Below are 20,973 nucleotides of genomic sequence, written 5' to 3'. Positions count from 1 at the left end.
AACACTGAAGATGACTGTCTTTAAAAAATTCAAATTTAACAGAGATGTTTGGGTTTTTTAAAATATACATAGATTAGTGTGTAGTTACATCTGCCAACCAAGTGATGTATTCTCGTGAACTTAAGAGTCGGTGCTGATTTGTGGAAGCCATGTTCCCTCACATATTAGAATACAGCGGGAAGGACCCGTGTGGTTCTGGCTGCAGACCATCCACATAAGTAATACACCCAAGGCATAAGAGAAGAGAAGTCATAGGCATTCGTGTGCCATGAAGGGACATTTAAATTCATGTCTGCACCTTCAGACTCAAGATATGAAGGTTCATACTTGTGTTTTATTGTCAGAAAAGGGGCACCCTTCATCAAAGAAGCAGAAACTTGAGGGAAAGAGACATCACCACCACCATCTGAATAAAATGTCATCCTCATCTTCCTTACCTAAAGCCTCATCTCATGAATTGAAGTCAGGGCTCTAACACATGAAAACATCCATAAACATGCTTATTTATTCCCCATATTATTGCCTTTACTTATTGTCAGGAGATTAGTCGCATGACTTTTTGATCTCTGGACAGCTGACAGGAGCCGACTAAATAACAACAACAGCTGGTTCAAAGCTAACATTATTACAGCGGCTCATAACAGCCTTCATTATTCAAATATGTTCAAATATAGTGTGTTAGAAAAAAAAAAAAAAGCAGTAGTAGAAATGCACACTCTAGCTGCAGCCATTATGGGGTTCAATCTAATCATAATGTTTTTGATCTCTCTCAGCTGACTGAAACATGTTTGTCCTGCAGCGGCCACCGTAGCTAAAATTATGCACTTGAACTGGGAGGGGTAAGAAAACAGAACTCAGCTGACTGCAATCAGCAATCTACTGACATATAGTGATGGAAATTTTACACACTGTAACTTTAACGTTTTTTCGAGCAATGATGGATGGATGAATTCTGTAGGGTTACAAGTTTCCACATTGTTATCCAGGTCAGATACTCTGATACTGCATCAACTGCAACAGTTAAATTTTTCATGGGCCTTAAGTCTGATAGTCTAACTGTAAATACAGTTAATTCATTGCTGCTTTTCACTCCTCTATTGTTAAGAATTTGTTAAAGCAGCAAGTTCTCACTGACTCATCGCCCCTGACAGAGGTAGTAAATATATCCTTTGATTTTTATTTCTTTGGTTTTCTGGGCTTCACAGTATATTTTCTTGCCAGTTTCTTCCCAGCCACCTCCTTTAGCTCTCCAAGGGCAGTACCAAGGAGAGAGAGCCAAGAGCCAAGAGACATACTCTCTCCAGTGTGTCTGCTGCAGGGTCTCGTCCTGGTTGGGATGCTCCTCACCTATGCCTACATGTTGTAAAGCTGGTCATTTTAACATGGCTCACTCATAGGAACTCAGGGAGTGTAATTTTTGGGTCTTCTCCATTGCCTTCATTTTTCAACCACTGATGATGCTAAAGCAAAAGTGCCTTGGGTTGCACCTACTCTAATGGCCAGTCTTTTATGTGTGCCTTGTTGCTGTTTTAAAGTTATTGTCCTATAAAGTAAACTCAGTTAAAGACTAACTTTCAGCTTTCATGTGTGAGTTATGCCTATTGCATCAACACTATGGATGCTACTCCTTGCTCAGCCCACCTTTTCTCAGTCCAGGCTTCTAAGGTCTTTCCAGTGTACCCTGTTAAAGACTGAGTGCATCTCTACAACATATTAAAGATGCTTTGTGTCTTAAAAGTAGAGATTAATTATGTTGTCTCAATTTCAAGGACTTAGAAGCAAATGTTATTGTCTTGACACTGTGGAATGTCTAGATGTGAAAGCCTGTTGATGTTGGTCCAAATGTATGATGACGTGAAAATATCAGACCTGCAAATGCTTTCCACTATGGTTATGTGGGTACATATTGGTGTAATGAAGAGTCTCTATCTAGGCCATAATTCATCTGTTGGGATATTTTATTCCACCACATATAATTAAGATGCTCAACCACAATATCTTAAGGCTGGTGTTCAAAATGATGAAGACCCACAGCAGCATAATAACCAAATCCATTTGAATGTTTTATTTTACTGGTGCATTTAATGACTGCCAGCAGAACTCAAGGATACTGGAAACTAGGTGTTTGTGCCAAGAAGGAAATTGCAAACTTTCATAATGAAATAACTTCTGTAATATATTAAAACTTTTATTTTCATGCAGAGACAACAGTCTCCTCTTTCAAGGTTAACCCTAAAGGTCAAGCTATGGACCTGAGAACATATGAAGTGCTGCCTTACTTTGTCTTTGTAAAACATGTACAGGCCCTGCTTCAATACGGGATGAAAAGGTAGCAGCTATTTTCAGACAGCCTTTCCTTAAAGACATCCCATTTGCACATGAAGAATCAAAGTAGTTGTTGAAGAACAAAAGAGGAGAATTTAAGCGAAAGGTTCAAACCCTTGTTTTAGAGGAGGACCGTTGTTTTGTGAGTTTTTGTGTACTTGGTTGATGCGTAGAAACTCTACTCTGGATGGAGATAATGTTTGAAAAAAATTGAATTAAAAGCTTAATGATTAGATTAGTGGTTAATAACTAATAACTGATATTTTTTGTTGTTTGTTTTTTCTTTTTCACTCAGTCTACTTACTTGCAGACATGCCTGCATGCCTGCTGAGGCATGAGTGGTGTACACCCATCAAACTGCCTATGGAAACCAGAAAGCTTTAGTTACCAAATACCTTGTTTTTTGCCTGCAGATCCTGCATTTTCATATGCATGTTTGTGTTTATAATATTTAGTAGAGTCAGCAGCAGAGCTGTTAAAGTCAGATAGCTACTCACTCGTGCTACTCAACAAAGTCTACCCTAGATTTCAATTTGCTTTGAAGTACAGCCAGAGTCCAGGTGAGGCAGCCTCTAAATGGTCCGAGAGGCACAGATATAACTCTAACGTAAATGTCAACATTCTGATATGTCAGTTTAATCTTGAGTCAAATCCACCTCTATTAAACTGCCATTCTTTATTCTGTCATTCCACTGGTCCTTTCTGTTCACTCATCTGTAGTTTAAATCTCTGCCAGAATGCCCTCACCCAGGCATCATAGAAAAGCTGCTGTGTTTGAGAAAGCACCAGCTATATTTAGACACACACAGACTTCTCTCTCTGCCATTCAAGAACAATGAAACAAAGGCTTGTGCTCTGCAGACAGTGTGGATGGGAGGAGGATGAGTTTTTTTTTTTTTTTCCAGTCTCTCCTCTGGTGTATCATCTTGAGCCTGGAATGATGAGCTCAGGCAAGCCGATAGCCCTTCTTTGTCTTTCCAGAATGGAAATGCAGTCATGCTGTGGGTTGAGCCTCGAATGCAGCCAAGTTAACATGGCTGATAGCCTTGAGTTAGCAGAGCACACATGTAGCCTTTATGGCTTATTAGACATTTATGGCCTCTGTGGTTCTTGTCATCGTTCAAGCTAATGTCATCAGTAACTCTCCTCTGGAGATGGTTGCATTAGTGTGGGCCTGCTCGCCTTCGTTCCTGCCCTGGAATTTCATTACCATATGACAACACTACGATAAGATGAATCTTCAGTGATCCCTGTGGGGCAAAGGGGTCAATGCAGCAGTACAGAATACATTATAGATAGGAAAACAATGTAGTTTGTTTATGTGTGTTGGTATATCAGAGTGTTGGTAGTGGTGGTGGTGGTGGGGGGTCGTAGTGATTAAAGAGGGTGTCCTTCAACAAGAATCAATATGGTGTAATTGCATCCGAAGCGGGGTTTTCCTGTCTTGGTGTGGCATTTCCATCTTGGCACCAGAGGAAAGTCAGATGTAGCAAGACATCAACACACGACCAGTGAGCCTGGATGGATAATAATATGTAGCATGCTGTCATTCCCTAAAGCTTCAGCTTCTTTAAGGAGAACTCCACCATAAAGATCCATCCTGTTGGCTGTTTGCACACCCAGAGGATGTGAAAAAACTCTGGGATTCAGTTTGAGTAATGTCTTTGGCCATCTGACAATTATTTCTCCAGTACTCTTTGTTTAGCCCTGTTCTCATTGCCAACTCATGAGATAAATATCTCTTTGGCTGCTAAGTCTCAAATATATCCACTGACTAGGCACTAACTGTCTGCTGTTTGTTACTGAGCAGGAAGTGTGTAGTAGCTGGAAGTAGCTGCCTACAGCAGGCAGAAATGAGACTTTATGAGAGTGATGAGACTCACCTGAAGATGTGATTACCATCTCACCACAAGAGGCTCAGGTTTAGTCAGTATAATTTGGAGCTGTTTGAAATTTGCATCACATAATCAACTCCGACAGTTTCCTCCATTTGTCTTCCTTCATTCAATCAACCCTAAATGAAGATGTTAGAAAATAGTGTAAAATGCCTGAAGTTATTGTCTTCAGCCAAGACCTCCAAAATATAGATTTTTACCAACAGAGAAAATATGAATATAAAATATTCACATTAGAAAAACCTGTACTTTTGGGTTCTTTTGATTAACACAGTGATTAAAATGTTTGCATGTAGCTTGCCCTAGCCCGCATGAAGGCCATTTTGAAAGCCACCCATTTACCTAGCTCCACCTTTGAGTTCGGTAGAGGTGGCTATTGGCTGTATTTGACTTCAGTGTCTGTCTGGTCTATGAATCGTCTCTTGAACTACTAGCAATAGGTACATACCATTACTCTATACCCGCTATGTAGCTTTGCAGAGCTACAGAGGGGGGCATGTGAGTCAGTATGGGACAATTACACAGTAAACTGTAAGCCCTGTTTGTTATTTTCATGATGCCTCTTATGAAAGGCTTTAGTAGTAGCATCAATGCACTGTACCACAATATATGGATGTAGCAAAACTGGAGGAGCAATCATACTAGCATTCTTTCAACTTTCAACTATCTTTGTTCCTTCCCACTTAAAAATGACAATGTTGCAGTGCACAAAGTCAAAAGAAATGTTTTCCTTCAGCCATCACCAGCATTGGGCCTTGCTAATACTCTTGTGGCTGATTCTGATTGTTTCTGGGCACAAAATGTCATTTTTTTTTTTTTAATTTAGAGTAGGCGCTAAAACTATAAAAATTGTACTACTGTTTACATTTACACTTCCATTTATATTTACAATACTGTTTATATTAGCATCAACCTTAATACACTGCATATGTCACTTTACTGTACATAATTATCAGGGTCTCCTTACATATACTGTGTACATTCACTTAATTGCATACGTCACTTTACTCAGATGTCAATGCAAGGACCTCTATACTTAAATATACTTTTATACTTTATATATTTATACTGCTATAGTTTTACAATTTAGACAGTATCGTATTTTTTCTTACTTATTATGCTAATGTTTATTGATGTTTAGTGAAAGGTTTACTGTTTATTGATATTGTTTATTGTTGCACCATGGGTCTGAGAGAAACAGAATTTTGATCCTGTGTATGTCCTGTACAATAAAGCTGACTTTGACTTTGACTAAACCATACGCAGTAAGGTTTAGGCACTACTATCAGTTGATACTTTTCCATTATTGGAAGCGCCACATTTTCACTTTTCACTGTCAAGCCAGCTAATGCAAAGAAAACCTGGCTTTTGTTCAAATTGCTTTGTAGTATATCCTTCAGTAAGCATCATAACACATTAGTGCCCATGTGTTTGGTACATTACACCAAAGAATGTGTAGATGTTAAATTTGATGCTGTTTGCTTCTGAAACACAGTTTGGAGGGAGTTGTAAGCCATGAAGTGGCAAAGCAAAATTCCACAAAACTGTTTCTATTTTATGTTTTCCATTATTTTATTTTTCATTTTAGTTCTTTGTTTCTGTGGATAGGTAACCTTGCCAGTGGTTGAATGCCTGGGAAAAAGCCTGATATTAGATGAAGCTGGGGTTAAAACAGGTTTAAGATTTTTAGCAGATCAAAGTTTCTTAATGCCTGACCTTGATGGCTGATATGTGCAGTGGGATATTCTCAGTGATGGATCTTTTGCAGTATAATAGCTGCATAAGCTTTGGATCCACACTGCTTATTTTATACTCAGTAGTTCTAGAAGTGACAAATGCAACCACTGACAGCCAGCACAATTTAGGCTTTCAATTCAATTCAATTCAATTCAATTCAATTCAATTCAATTCAATTTTATTTATATAGCGCCAAATCATAACAAACAGTTGCCTCAAGGCGCTTTGTATTGTGGGTAAAGACCCTACAATAATACAGTGAAAACCCAACAGTCAAAACGACCCCCTATGAGCAGCACTTGGTGACAGTGGGAAGGAAAAACTCCCTTTTAACAGGAAGAAACCTCCAGCAGAACCAGGCTCAGGGAGCGGCAGTCATCTGCCGCGACCGGTTGGTCTGAGGGGAGAGAAAGACATGCTGTGGAAGAGAGCCAGAGATTAATATCAATTAATGATTAAATGCAGAGTGGAGTATAAACAAAGTAAATAAGGTGAATGAGAAGAAACAGTGCATTATGTGAACCCCCCAGCAGACTAGACCTATAGCAGCATAACTAAGGGATGGTTCAGGGTCACCTGATCCAGCCCTAACTATAAGCTTTATCATAAAGGAAAGTTTTGAGTCTAGTCTTAAAAATAGAGAGGGTGTCTGTCTCCCGAATCCAAGCTGGAAGCTGGTTCCACAGAAGAGGTGCCTGAAAGCTGAAGGCTCTGCCTCCCATTCTACTCTTAAGTATCCGAGGAACCACAAGTAAGCCAGTAGTCTGAGAGCGAAGTGCTCTATTGGGGTGATATGGTACTATGAGGTTTTTGAGATAAGATGGTGCCTGATTATTCAAGACCTTGTATGTGAGGAGAAGAATTTTAAATTCTATTCTAGATTTAACAGGGAGCCAATGAAGAGAAGCCAATATGGGAGAAATCTGCTCTCTCTTTCTAGTCCCTGTCAGTACTCTAGCTGCAGCATTTTGGATCAGCTGAAGGCTTTTCAGGGAGCTTTTAGGACACCCTGATAATAATGAATTACAACAGTCCACCCTAGAAGTAATAAATGCATGAATTAGCTTTTCAGCATCACTCTGAGAAAGGATGTTTCTAATTTTAGAAATATTGCACAAATGCAAAAAAGCGATCCTACATATTTGTTTAATATGTGCATTGAAGGACATATCCTGGTCAAAAATGATTCCAAGATTTCTCACAGTGTTACTGGAGGCCAAAGTAATGCCATCCAGAGTAAGTATCTGGTTTGACACCATGTTTCTAAGATTTGTGGGGCCGAGTACAAGAATTTCAGTTTTATCTGTATTTAGAAGCAGGAAATTAGAGGTCATCCAGTCCTTAATGTCTTTAAGACATTCCTGCAGTTTAACTAATTGATGTGTGTCATCTGGCTTCATTGATAGGTAAAGCTGAGTATCATCTGCATAACAATGAAAATTGATGCAGTGCTTTCTAATAATACTGCCTAAGGGAAGCATGTATAATGTAAATAGAATTGGTCCTAGCACAGAACCCTGTGGAACTCCATAATTAACCTTAGTGTGTGAAGAAGACTCCCCATTTACATGAACAAATTGGAGTCTATGAGATAAATATGATTCAAACCACTGCAGTGCAGTACCTTTAATACCTATAGCAAGCTCTAATCTCTGTAATAAAATGTTATGGTCAACAGTATCAAAAGCTGCACTGAGGTCCAACAGGACAAGAACAGAGATGAGTCCACTGTCAGAGGCTGTAAGAAGATCATTGGTAACCTTCACTAATGCTGTTTCTGTACTGTGATGAATTCTGAAACCTGACTGAAACTCTTCAAATAAAGCGTTCCTCTGCAGATGATCAGTTAGCTGTTTTACAACTACTCTTTCAAGAATCTTTGAGAGAAAAGGAAGGTTGGAGATTGGCCTATAATTAGCTAAGGCAGCTGGGTCAGTGATGGCTTTTTAGAGGTTTAATTACAGCCACCTTGAAGGTCTGTGGTACATAGTCAACTAATAAAGACTGATTGATCATTTTTAAGATTGAAGCATCAATAATTGGAAAGACTTCTTTGAACAGTCTAGTAGGAATGGGATCTAATAAACATGTTGCTGGTTTGGAGGAAGTAACTATTGAAGTTAACTCTGAAAGATCAACTGGAGCGAAAGAGTCTAAACAAATACCAGCAGTGCTGAAAGCAGCCGAACATGAAGAATAATCTTTGAGATGGTTATGAATAATTTTTTCTCTAATGTCTAAAATTTTATTTGTAAAGAAATCCATGAAGTCACTACTAGTTAACGTGAAAGGAATACTCGGCTCTACAGAGCTCTGACTCTTTGTCAGCCTGGCAACAGTGCTGAAAAGAAACCTGGGGTTGTTCTTATTTTCTTCAATTAATGATGAATAGTAAAATGTCCTAGCTTTACGGAGGGCTTTTTATAGAGCAACAAACTCTTTTTTCAGGCTAAATGAGCATCTTCTAATTTAGTGAGACGCCATTCCCTCTCCAGCTTTCGGGTTATCTGCTTTAAGCTGTGCGTTTGTGAATTATACCATGGAGTCAGGCACTTCTGATTTGAAGCTTTCCTTTTCAGAGGAGCCACAGTATCCAAAGTCATACGCAGTGAGGATGTAAAACTATTGACGAGATAATCGACCTCACTGGGAGCAGAGTTTAGGTAGCTGCTCTGCACTGTGTTGGCACATGGCACTGAAGAGCATAACAATGAAGGAATTAGATCCTTAAACTTAGTTACAGCACTTTCAGAAAGACTTCTACTGTAATAAAACTTATTCCCCACTGCTGTGTAATCCATTAAAGTAAATGTAAATGTTACTAAGAAATGATCAGACAGGAGGGGGCTTTCAGGGAATACTGTTAAGTCTTCAGTTTCTATGCCATATGTTAGGACAAGATCCAGAGTATGATTAAAGTGGTGGGTGGGCTCCTTTACATTTTGAGAGAAGCCAGTTGAATCTAACAATAGATTAAATGCAGTGTTGAGGCTGTCATTCTCAGCATCTACATGGATGTTAAAATCACTCACTATAATTATTTTATCTGAACTGAGCACTAAATCAGATAAAAAGTCTGAGAAATCAGACAGAAACTCTGAGTAAGGACCAGGTGGATGATAGATAATAACAAATAAAACAGGTTTTTGATTTTCCCAATTAGGATGGATAAGACTAAAAGTCAGGCTTTCAAAAGAATGAAAACATTGTCTGGGTCTGTGATTAATTAATAAGCTGGAATTGAAGATTGCAGCTAATCCTCCTCCTCGACCTGTGCTTCGAGCATTCTGACAGTTACTGTGACTCGGGGGTGTTGATTCATTTAAACTAACATATTCATCCTGCTGTAACCAGGTTTCTGTAAGGCAGAATAAATCAATATGTTGATCAAATATTAAGTCATTTACTAATAGGGACTTGGAAGAGAGAGACCTAATGTTTAACAATCCACATTTAACTGTTTTATTCTTTGGTGCAGTTGTTGAAGCTGTATTATTTATTGTTTTTGAATTTTTATGCTTAAATAGTTTTCTCCTGATTTTAGCTTTGGTTTTTGGTGGTCTGGGAGCAGGCACCGACTCTATGGGGATGGGGTTTTGGGGGGATGGCAGGAGGAGAGAAGCTGCAGAGAGGCGTGTAAGACTGCAACTCTGCTTCCTGGTCTCAACCCTGGGTATTTACCCACACAGTTTTCCATTTTGGCTTCTAGATGTGAAGTTTGATGTAGATTCAGTATTGATCATTTATTACTTTACTACCCCATCTATGTAGTTCAGGGTCATGACTGCAATTAAGCAAGCAGCCTGTATAATCGCTTCCTGGCCAGCACATGGCTTCTGTATTATTTGGCTTTTATTCTAATGACTGTCTGTAACATAGTGACTGAGATTAATGTGTGTTCATAAGCTATTTTGAGTGATTGCTGCAGTGAATATGCTGTGGAGATGAGTTCTGTGTGTTCAAAAAGGTTGCTGTAACTACACATTAGTGTATTTCATGACACCAGTGACACACCGGCTAAGAGGAGTATGAATGAAGCAACATTTCAGGGCCACACACATCCACACAACTTGTTTCACTTTTAGAAAACTTTCATTCCCTCAAAGAGGCAGATTTTTCTCATGCCTCTGTTTATCATTTCCATCTGACATGTTTGATCACCAGCAGTGAAAGAATTATTCAGATCCATTACATAAGTGAGTAGTGTGAACATTGTAATAAAGTAAAAACGAAAAATAATTTGTCAGTAGTGAACATTTTCACTGTCCGAAAAAGACAAGATATACTCCATAAATGTTGTAAACAGTCTTTCCTTCTGAGGTGTAGGAGTACCGTAAAATGCTATAAAATGTTGAAGTACAATTACAAATTGTTACTTTCTACTTCTTTTGCTGGGTAAATGTTGTGTCAACTGCTGAAAGTGCTTTGCTTGAAACAAAATATGCCCGGCTCAGGCATTGCTGTTGGTTAATTTTTAAAGTAGGGTAAGACAGTCAATACCTTTGTCCAGGATTTCAGGAACCTGTAACTCACTTCTGTGCTAACCATTTAATCAGTCTTTGCATTTACCTGTTTACTGTGTCCATGGTTCACCACGATTCTCTGATGTGGAGTTCTTGACATATTTGAACATATCCTTCCCAGACACTCTTATCAAGTATTGATGCCTTGTAGTGTGATAGGTCCTAAATGACTGTATTTGTTTTTGTTAGTTTCATGTTCTGCTCCAGATGACAACTGCTGTCACTGAGGGCATGCTGGATGTGCATGGGGCTCGTGTTAATGACAGCCTGGCTGTCTCATAGCCATGCCTGCTTCGTGACTCCTCATTTCTTTTTATTTCCTCAGCATTGTACTGTGTATTTCTTGGCCCATTTTACTTGCTCATTTGCCTAAACGTGTTGTTATGTCGCTTTCTCTGTTAGAATTTCATTTCATGCTTGAAATATTCTGAATAAAAGTGGCTGCATTGTTTAACTTTTATTTTTAAACTCAGCTAATATGGAAAATAATAGAAATTTGAATTTGATTGAAAAAAAGAGAAATAAAGAATTTTCATTGAATCAGCCGCGTGATTGTAGATCATGAGCTGAATTGGCAACTTAAACCTTTTAAGTCATTTGGTCAAGTGTTCAGCTGTCAGCGAGAATGTTATCCTGTTTCAGGATAATGTTGGCTGGTTGGTTAAAGGAAACATTGCATAAACACGTGAAAACATGCAAACTCCACAAACAAAGACCCGGGACAAGGTGTCATGTGATTGTATATCATATCCTTTGTTCACATAATTACAGACCATGTAATTTAGTTTTGATAATATGTTGTATGCTGTTCGTCAAACTGTTTCACCCTATATTCCTATATATTTTGCTGGGAAAATGGGGAAAAAGTGCAGAATTTGGGCTGTTTGGAATCAAAAGGTAAAGAATGAGGTATGGCTCAAGACTTTTGAACAGTACTGTTGATGTAACCTGGATCTGGCTTGCAGTAATCTGTGGTAACTCAACCTCCCAATCAATGGCTGGTGCTTTTATATTGCTCTTTTATAAGAGCTTATCACATTAGCGTGACAGGGAAGGGGGCCTGTGTAGTGAAAAAAGCTGCATTGTGTCCAATGAAACCTGGCCCATGTAAGAACAAACACTGAGCTGCAAGACGACTCCTCCTTGTGTATTAGAGTAATTAGAACTTCTTCCTGCTGGGGAGTTCAGACCTAAATATTTAATCTTGAATAGAGCCGTGGCAAAACATGTCATGCTGCCTGGGTCTTTTGTGTCCTGTATACACAATCCATGGTGGAAGAGCAGCTGGTAAGGTGTTTTTTGCTGTTAATAGTTGGTGAGTGTGGGGTCTGTGCCCAGTGGGCATGTTGGTGCGATTCTGTAGCATGTCTTCACAATTGTCAGAGTGTGTAGATGTGTGTCAGAGATAAGGTGGGACCATGTGTTTGTGCGCTATGGGGACAGCGGCAGCAGCCGGCAGTGAGTGCATGTGCAGCAGAGCTGACAGAGGCTCGAGCTGTTTTGATCAGAGAAAAGAGAGATGGAGATGAAAAGGCTCTCATCCTAGCAAAGAGGTAGCAGTGAGGCTCTACAGAGAGGGAAGAGACCCAGGCTGACAGAGAGATGAAAAACAGGCAGGATCTGGAAGATGGGCACACAGTTTTTTTGGCTGATCACTGGTAATCGCAGATGGACTTTTTTTCCTTAATGCTCACGTTTATCTTCACCCTCCTTTCTTCACTTCTCTTCCCCTTCCTCTTCCCTTTTTTTGACAGATATGTGTCACAAAGATGTCCACACGCAGCTGCCAGGGAACAGACTCTGTCATCAAGCCCCTGGACACCATCCCTGAAGACAAGAAAGTGAGAGTTCAGCGTACGCAGAGCGGCTTCGACCCATTCGAGAAGCCTGCCAGCCAGGTGAAAAGAGTCCACTCTGAGAACAATGCCTGCATCAACGCCAAGAGCTCATCTGCTGGCAAAGAGTCCCCAAAACTACGCCGCCACTCCAGCCCTAGTTCTGTAAGTTCTCATTTTTTTTCCACACTTAAATATCAGAAACTTTTGGAGATTGGCCTTAATGGGGAGCAAAGCATACAAGGCAGTTTGAACTCCTTTTGGATATTTTGACAGGAGGAGGGACACGACTTGTTCAAAGTGGTGATATTGGATCCATATAACAAGCCTGATTTATGCTGCTGTAGGAATCTTGAAGTGCTATTTAATTTTAATGAAAAAGGCCCATGACTTAAGAATCTGGTGCTAGTGTGGTAGGCATGTTTGTGTACTCACTAAGGAGCAACAGAAGAATATGAGAAATAACTTCTTGGCAACAGCTATGGAAAATTCATCATTGCAGTGTATCAGTGTATCAAGCCTTAAGTAGAACAAAATCTCAGATGTTTTACTCCTAAAACCTTACTCACTTAGGTGAGGTATGACCTGCAACTTGCTAATGTCTGTGTCAATGTCAATTTTACTTCTATAGCACATTTAAAAGCAACAGAGTAAAGTGCCAAAGTGCTTCACAAGTTGAGTGCAAAATAAGCAAGATCTATAAGTCAATAAAATAAATAGAGCAAAACACAAGACATAAAAAGAGACAAATACAATAAATACAATACAATAAACATGACTAATGGCAAGCTAAAAACAAGAAACAGCACAACATAAAACCTGATGGGACTCGAACTGAACTTGAATTAAAAGCCAAGGTAAAAAGTTTTTAGAGTTTTTAGAGAGGATTTAAAGAACTGTATAGACTCTGCAGTACAAATGTGAAATGGCAGATTATTCCAGAGTCTAGGGGCTGCCACTGCAAAAGCCCGATCCCCTCTATGTTTAAAATGAAATCTCGGCTGCACTAAGAGCATCATGTTAGCTGATCTCAGTGCTCTTTTAGGGTTATATAGATTGAGCAGCTTAGCTAGGTAGCTGGGTGCCATTCCATTTAAAACTTTAAAAGTAAGTAAAAGAATCTTAAAATCAATATGAAATTGGACGGGGAGCCAATGTAAACTTGATAAAACAGGAGTGATGTGATCATGCTTTCTAGTACCTGTCAAAAACAGCAGCATTTTGGACTCACTGCAAATGATAAAGAGATGATTGTTCAAGACCTGAATAGAGAGAATTACAGTAATCCAATCTAGAGGCGATGAAGGCATGAATAAGTTTTTCAAGGTCCTTTGGAGGAAGGTAGGATTTTGCTTTGGCAATTAGTCATAACTGATAAAAACTGGTCTTTACAACTGTGTTCATTTGCTTTCTCAAGTTTAAAGGAACTATCAAAGTACACTCCAAGATTTCTAACACTCAAGGAACAGTAAGAAGCAAGAAGGCCAAGGACATCAGTTAGCTTATCCACAGGGATACGACTTCCAAACACAATAGTTTTCATTTAAAGTAAGAAAATTCTGTTAACCAGTCTTTGACATTATGAAGACAGTTAAACACAGGCTGCAGTGTGACAGAAGCATCTACTTTGATAGGGAAATAAATTTGGACGTCGTCAGCATAACAGTGAAAAGGAATATTGTACTTCTTAAAAAATCCATCGCAAAGGCAGCATATACAATGAAAATAAAGTGTTTTAAGAAATACTCATGAAGTGCGAAAGAAGCCTCCATAGGTATAGTGTCACAGGGGTTAATAACAGAGTTAAAAATATTAAAAAGAACTTGAGGTTTGTGACTCTTCCTGGAAATCAGGTTAGACAGAAAAGCAGATTTTGCAGCTTTAACAGTCCTCTGATATTCTGATAAACAATCACGCAGGATCCCTATAGACACTTGGAGTTTGTCCTTCTTTCACCTTCTCTCGCGTCTGAGAGCATGTGTAGTTTCATTCAGCCAGGCCTGATGTGTTGATTTGTTACATTTTATCCTTAGCAGAGTGACAGAATCCAGGATACCGAAACACGTTGAGTTAAAAAGACTAATTAACTCATCAATGTGTAGGTCAGCACAGAGTTTGACGTCACAAAGGACAGAGTTAATAAAATCGGAGGAAGCGGAGGTTTGTCAGGGATCTGTTATTCAAGAGAGCCATCCGAAGCGTGGTCATGCTAGTACCAACAGGAGTACGTCCCAGCAGGCGAAGGTTACCATGATTCACGCTGTGTCTGGAGGACCGCACCCACCCCCAAACAGGAGGAAGCCCCTCTGGCCGCTCCGAAAGAACACAAGGTACAAAAGGCTGGATCCAGTAATGACATCTGAATCCGGACCAATGCCAGAGAGGAGGAAAAGATGGCAACACATCTCTAATAAGATGACCATTTTTTAGTCCTACAGATTTCAGGTAGGTTTTGATGCGTACCCAGATGCTGCCCCGTTTCCCCTGTGTTTTTGAGCACTTCTTAGGGGAAAAGGTGAGTGGTAGGCAGAGTAGACAATCAGGTATGGCCGCCAATAGTTGAGGAAGACTTCTTGGTGTATTTCTTAGATTGAATATTTGCGGTTTGTCTGGACGAAGACTCAGAAGTATAAAGGGTGTATCAGCGGCGATGGCACACTGTTAAGGCACCTCCTAATTATCACTGCACTGACACCTGCTATAAGTTTTTGGTGCAATGCCTAGGTGTGAACCGTGCCTTGAATTCCAAACTATCTAGTAAGCACAACTACAATTTATACATTCTCTATGCATACACTGAAAGAGCAGGTTGTCAATAACAGAATAATCAGTGAGCAAAGGTTCTGTTATAGAGCTGTTCAACTCCTGTGAATTCAAACTTGTCAGCCTGAGTGTGGTGACAGTAATTTGAATGTGTAGCTCCCTGAAGAGGAAAGACTCATTAAGGAGGAGAAAGACTTCACAGTTCAAAGCCACCATCATCAGTGGTGCTGATGATACAGTGTCTGATCGGTCGCCTCTGTTTGATAAATAGCAGGTGAAGAGTCAGTCAACAATTTTATCAGTGTTGTCATAGAAACAGTTTGTAGTTCTGTGATAGCATGCGTGAAGAGGTTTTTCTTTTACTCATCATTACTCACTTTATATTTGGAACCACATTATACTTATCTAATATCAAAAGACTGGTCACCATCTGCAACTCAAAAAAACATTTAGTGAAGAAGAGGTTCCTCTGACTGTCAGCCCCCCACCATACACCACTCATGAGCAATGAGGGAAATGGATACACACAAGCCAACAGAGACATTTTTGTGATCAGTGGCTGACAGCAATCCAGAAGAAGTTAGACAGAGTGACTCTTGGTATTTGTGTTGCATACAAACAGCGCCTCTGGAGTTTTGGGCCACCTTGCTGAAACGGTACTCAATTATCATGGAAAATGAACAAACCTGATTAGAGTGGAGCCGAGTAGGCACTAGTGGAAAAGAAGCATAACTATTACTTTGCTGGTCATCGTTATCAGTCATTGCAGTTCAATGCCACCACATCACTGCTAGTTCTCCTTCTATGACATAATCTGTGATTGATGATGTAACAGAACTGGGACAGATTTCGGACAGTGACCAAGAAGGTCGAAGACAGAGTTCTCCCACGTTCCTTCTAGAAGCAGATCTTTACTCTGATTAAATATGATCCATTTGCCCCTAAATAAGGACTTAACTGTTCAATCTAGAGCAATCTCTGGCTCATCCTTCCAGGGTACAAATACTATTTCATGTAATGGCTACAGTTAGTCAAGATGAGCACTCTAACCTACAGCTTTACTATGATAACAGAGCAATATGCATGTCTGGCATTCACAACACTTGAAACTGTACTGAGTCTCACTATGCATTGGTGCAACAACACAATTGGCTCATATGCTACTTGGTTTGTCTTTTGATTGATTGGCTATTTGGTGGTATTGGTAGGACAGCTGCCATCTTTGCCCTTCCTATGTGTCAAATAGCCTGTGCTAGCATCCGTGGCACTAGTCTACAAAATAACTGCTGAGATTTACAAAATGATCAAGAGACTCAAAATGACTGCAAAGACATACAAAACAGATAGAAATGCCTAAGAAATACAACAAACTAACTACAATGTAGAATTCATTTGTTCTTCAAGCCAAAAAATTAAGGGATGACTTAAATGTACCAATAGTGGACTATAAGATAGATTTCACCAAAGCACGTACTTCATAGTTAGTCTACAAATGAGTCAAACTGCAGCATGTGCCTCTGAAATATTATGGCCTTTCATGATGTCAAAAAAAACAAACAATTACCTTGAGCTATTGTCAGATGATTTGGCGACATTCGCTTTTCTTCATCTGAAACAAATTTGCCAGCCTGTATGTCTCTCCTCATGCCTAATTGAAGGCTTTTTACAAATAACATTATTTTCTTAATCAAATGATATATTTAGGTTTTTAGACGTATGTAGTTCTTTTCAAAAAATAAAAGAAAAATTGTACCAAATATGAAAGGCTTAATGAATGTGCACACAGATAAGATTAAGTGTAATATGAGGCATGACTGATTGCCTGCCAACATCACTATCAGAAGCTAATGAATTGTTTCAGCCTTGATTATGAAATTGTGTAACTCATGCCATCCGTGGTCATTTAGCTCAGGCAAACAAACCAGTCTAAATCACAGACAAGCCCTTAATTGAAAAATATGGATTGTGAACTCCATATTGGGTCATCAGCCATTTGCCTTTAGAGTCACATTTAAATGCTGGATACATGTCTTTTGCTGATGCCTCTTTGTATCCTGTAATTTGGAGAAAAAAAAAAAAAACTAAAGGAAAAACTATGCACTGACTTTCGGATGGTATACTTCACCTTTTTGGCCAAACCATACAAAATGTCTAGAAATTTAGATTTGTTATATAAACGACTCCCCACACCAACTTGAATCAAGCATTAACAAAGTTTTAAGCATCTGCTGACCTCAGATTAGGCAAACCAAATTTCATATGACTTCAGAGTTACAAGACTCCCTAATGGCAAAGCACAATGCACTTTAGCTTAGTGAACCTTCTTTGACACTTTTCACTACTTTCAGGTTAAGATCTCACAAAACGTGATTGTGTTGTAAAACTGGTACAGATTGTTATATAGAAATCTCTTTAAATATCTTGATTTTTGACAAGCTGTTATAAAACACCTGTGGGGGCAGTTTTTAAAGCCATGAAGATAATGTCAATATAGCAAACTGTGCCTTGGTTTATAAATTTCTTGAAGGTTGTCTTGGGCCATCTATAAACACATGAATAGGATTTGTTTTGATATGTATTAACAATGTTAAATGGTAGCATTGTGTGTGTTCAGATATTGCTCTGCCATCATCAAATTGACAGCAATGTTTTACTCATTCTAAGTAGGCTTCCAGTCCTACTTGTGTTTATGTGATAACATTATAGTAAAAAAAGAAGACAATATTACTCCTAAAGAGCACTTGATTCTTTTAAAGCAATATTTATATGTAGTGGAAGACAAAGTCATTATTTTCTGCTACAGGAGCTTAAATAATGCTACATGAACAGTCTTCAGGAAGTAACGCTAAATCAAGTTCCAGGTACTCACGGGAGAAGGTGGTGGGTGCTTGCAAAGCCTGTCACATAATTGTTGAAGCAGATAGGGGTTCATCAGACAGATGTGTCATCACATCTCAGCTACAACACAGTGTTAGTGATTGCACGGCTCCCCAAGTTTTAACTGGGGGTAAACGATTACATGATAATTGTTTGTCATGGTTGTCATACAGCAGTGGCATGCAGTGAGTTTTACAGAAAGCAAGCAAGTTTAACAAAGCAAGTCGAAAGCCACTGTCTGGATACCTGCTATCTCTATCTGTGGTTTCAGGTTTGATTTCTGCAGTTTTGTTCTACACTACAGACAAAGAATGTGAAAAAACGTTCAACACTGCTACAGTCACTGTAGTGCCACAGTCTCCAACCATTAGGAAAAACAGTGTTTGGAGACCACAGCACAGCCAAAATGATTTCAAACATGTGCACTGAACTTGTCTGTTGCCTTTGAAATGGTTGCTTTGAAGACAGGAATCAGGTCTGTGTCCACTCGCAGTCATTTGCTGATGTAGGTTTGAGGAAGTTTGAAGGTGCTGCATGCTCAACCTCCGGGCGACCAGATTGTCACCACAACTATTTGCAATTGGTTGCTGAATTCAAAATTTTTTTATTTTTCCTGATCACAAGGAGGTTCTCATCACTGACAGCAGCAGACATTAGGATGGCATCCAGTGAATTGAAGTTTTCGAGTTGACTGGTTTCCCCTTTTCCTAGCAGTTAGCTATGAACGTGTTCAGTTCTGCCTCCTCTCCTTAGAGCCCCGGATATTACCTCTTTCTCTGTGAAGTGCTGAGACAGTGAAAAATGTCCCAAAGTTATGAGCTGAAAATTAAATAAAAAACGAGTTCTCACGAGAAGACTTTGTAAAATTCTCCCCCCCCCCCCCCCCCCCCCCCCCTCCTCACTGACATTACACCTCCTCGATGATACAGCAGGGAGCCACCAGATTTTAATATCTCTCAGACACTTGTAAATGTGTTCTCTGAAATCCTCCGAGGCATTGCTTTTCTGGGTTACTGAATTCACCCTTTCATTTCGCCTTTTCATATCTCTTTCTTTTTCTTTCCTCAGCCCACCAGCCCCAAATTTGGAAAGGCAGATTCCTATGAAAAGCTGGAGAAGCTGGGAGAGGGTTCATATGCTACAGTTTACAAAGGAAAAAGCAAGTAAGTAGCAAAGAATCGCCGTCTAATCCAGTTACTCTTCTTTATAGTTGCTAAGAATCACTCATGGACGGAGTGAATATTGCATTTAATTATACAAGAGCATTTCTGTAACGGAATGAACTAATTAAATGGAAAAGTAATATAGTTGCAGAGCATAGTTTTTATGTAAATATTTTCCGTCATCTGCAGCACTGTGAACCCCACACATACAATGTAATTTTCTTTATTTTAATCACTTTAGGATGGATGTTTTTATGCCTTGATTCAATAGGCTTCTTTCACGTTACAGTTAGGTGCTTTCCTCGCAGGCTTTATTAATTAAATTCTAGAAAATGAAAGGTTCACACACTGTAAATGTACAAAACTTCACAGACTCTAATCTTTTCAGTAATGGTGTTATTTTGCGTCGCTCTTAAGCTACAACAGCTTTGATTGGTGAGCTTCATTCAGTTGTAATCCCGTCGTCTTGTAACCAGGTCTCACTCCACTGCCACTAAATTACATTTCCCTGGCTTAAATATCCTTGCTGTTCTCTAGCATCTCCCATTTTAAGAGATTTTCTTTACTGTCACTAAAAAAAGAAAAAAAAAGAGACCAATTTACCATACATTGTTTGTGCTTTGTGTTGCTGCCAGGGTGAATGGAAAACTGGTGGCTCTGAAGGTGATTCGTCTGCAAGAGGAAGAAGGAACACCGTTCACGGCCATAAGGGAAGGTAAGGCATTTATGTGGACAGAATCACAGATATTATATTTTTCTTTAAATGTGACTGAAGTTTCATTTCTCGCTTGAATGAGGTACTTAAATATCACAAAGAAAACAGCTTAAAAACTCTGGTCAGCCCAGAACTGCATACTTTTAAGAGCAATGTTAGTGTCCTCATGTACCTCAACAGTGATCAACAATGACTGATGTTTCAAGGTTGGAGGTGGGATTACTTGTTTGCAGTGGTGATGGGGAGGTTGACTGATGAGGTCAGGCAGGAGTCTCTGCGGACTGTGATGTTTGCAGACAACGCTGATTTGTTGTGAGAGAAGGGCACAGGTGGAAGAAAGGTGGAGGTATGCATTGGAGAAAAGAGGAATGGAATTCAGAAGAAAGAATACAATAAATGTACTGTTTTTGAATGATGGGCCCATGATACAGTAGCTGCTGCTCCTGTGGCGCTGTATGGCAAAAGTGACGTCCGATCTGCTGGCACAGGCTGCGTTTTGGTGTCATTTCAGCTGGTCGTGCACCTCTCAGTTTTTGTAACCTTGCACAGCGTAACAGCCGACGTCCATGGGTTGAAGATGTGAGTGAATGCCCACTTTAATGATATATCAGTGCAGAAACTCAGATAGTCAGATTTTACAGAGGGAGATGTTGCAACTTTTTTGTGGGGAGTAAGCAGAATGAACAAGATTAGAAATGAGGGCATCAGAGAGTCAGCTCAAGGTTGAGCGGTTTGAAGACAAAGAGAGGCAAAGCTGAGATGGTTTGTGCAGAGGAGGAATATTGGATATACCAGACAAAGGGTGTTGAATATGGAGCTGCCATGCAGGAGGAAAAGAGGACTCAACTACAGGCACGATTCATGGATGTGGTGAAGGAGGACATCCACACAGTCAGTGACAGAATAGGATGCTAGGGACAGGGTGAGATGGAGGCAGCTGATCTGCTGTGGTGAAGGGACCAGCTGATAGAAGAACGCTGCTTAACATTTAAACATCTTTTATCCCTCTAATGAGAAGAAAATTGCAGTGGATGGAAGGCTGATTTTAAGTCTTTCTCATAACCTTTCACTTTTAAACTAAAGTTCAATGGAAAGGGACCTGTTTGTGGTGGTGCTCAGGGAAGTGGGCTTTGCTCAACC

The 20,973-nt window shown here is 39.6% G+C and overlaps 1 protein-coding gene across 3 annotated transcripts in view; it reads left to right on the top strand.

The window, feature by feature from the left end:
- Positions 1 to 20,973, top strand: part of cdk14 (cyclin dependent kinase 14) — a 245,186-nt gene that overhangs the window by 69,967 nt on the left and 154,246 nt on the right. For all 3 annotated transcript variants that reach the window (XM_030749694.1, XM_030749695.1, XM_030749696.1), the window contains 3 exons: positions 12,235 to 12,480; positions 19,024 to 19,118; positions 19,754 to 19,833. In XM_030749694.1, the coding sequence (XP_030605554.1) occupies positions 12,235 to 12,480; positions 19,024 to 19,118; positions 19,754 to 19,833 (421 nt within the window). The remainder of the gene's footprint in view (positions 1 to 12,234; positions 12,481 to 19,023; positions 19,119 to 19,753; positions 19,834 to 20,973) is intronic.

Source organism: Archocentrus centrarchus, chromosome 16 (assembly GCF_007364275.1).
Source record: "Archocentrus centrarchus isolate MPI-CPG fArcCen1 chromosome 16, fArcCen1, whole genome shotgun sequence".
In the NCBI taxonomy this organism is placed as follows: Eukaryota; Metazoa; Chordata; class Actinopteri; order Cichliformes; family Cichlidae; genus Archocentrus; species Archocentrus centrarchus.
The sequence above is the reverse complement of the archived record's forward strand: the minus strand, read 5'-3'. Positions and strand labels throughout refer to the sequence as shown.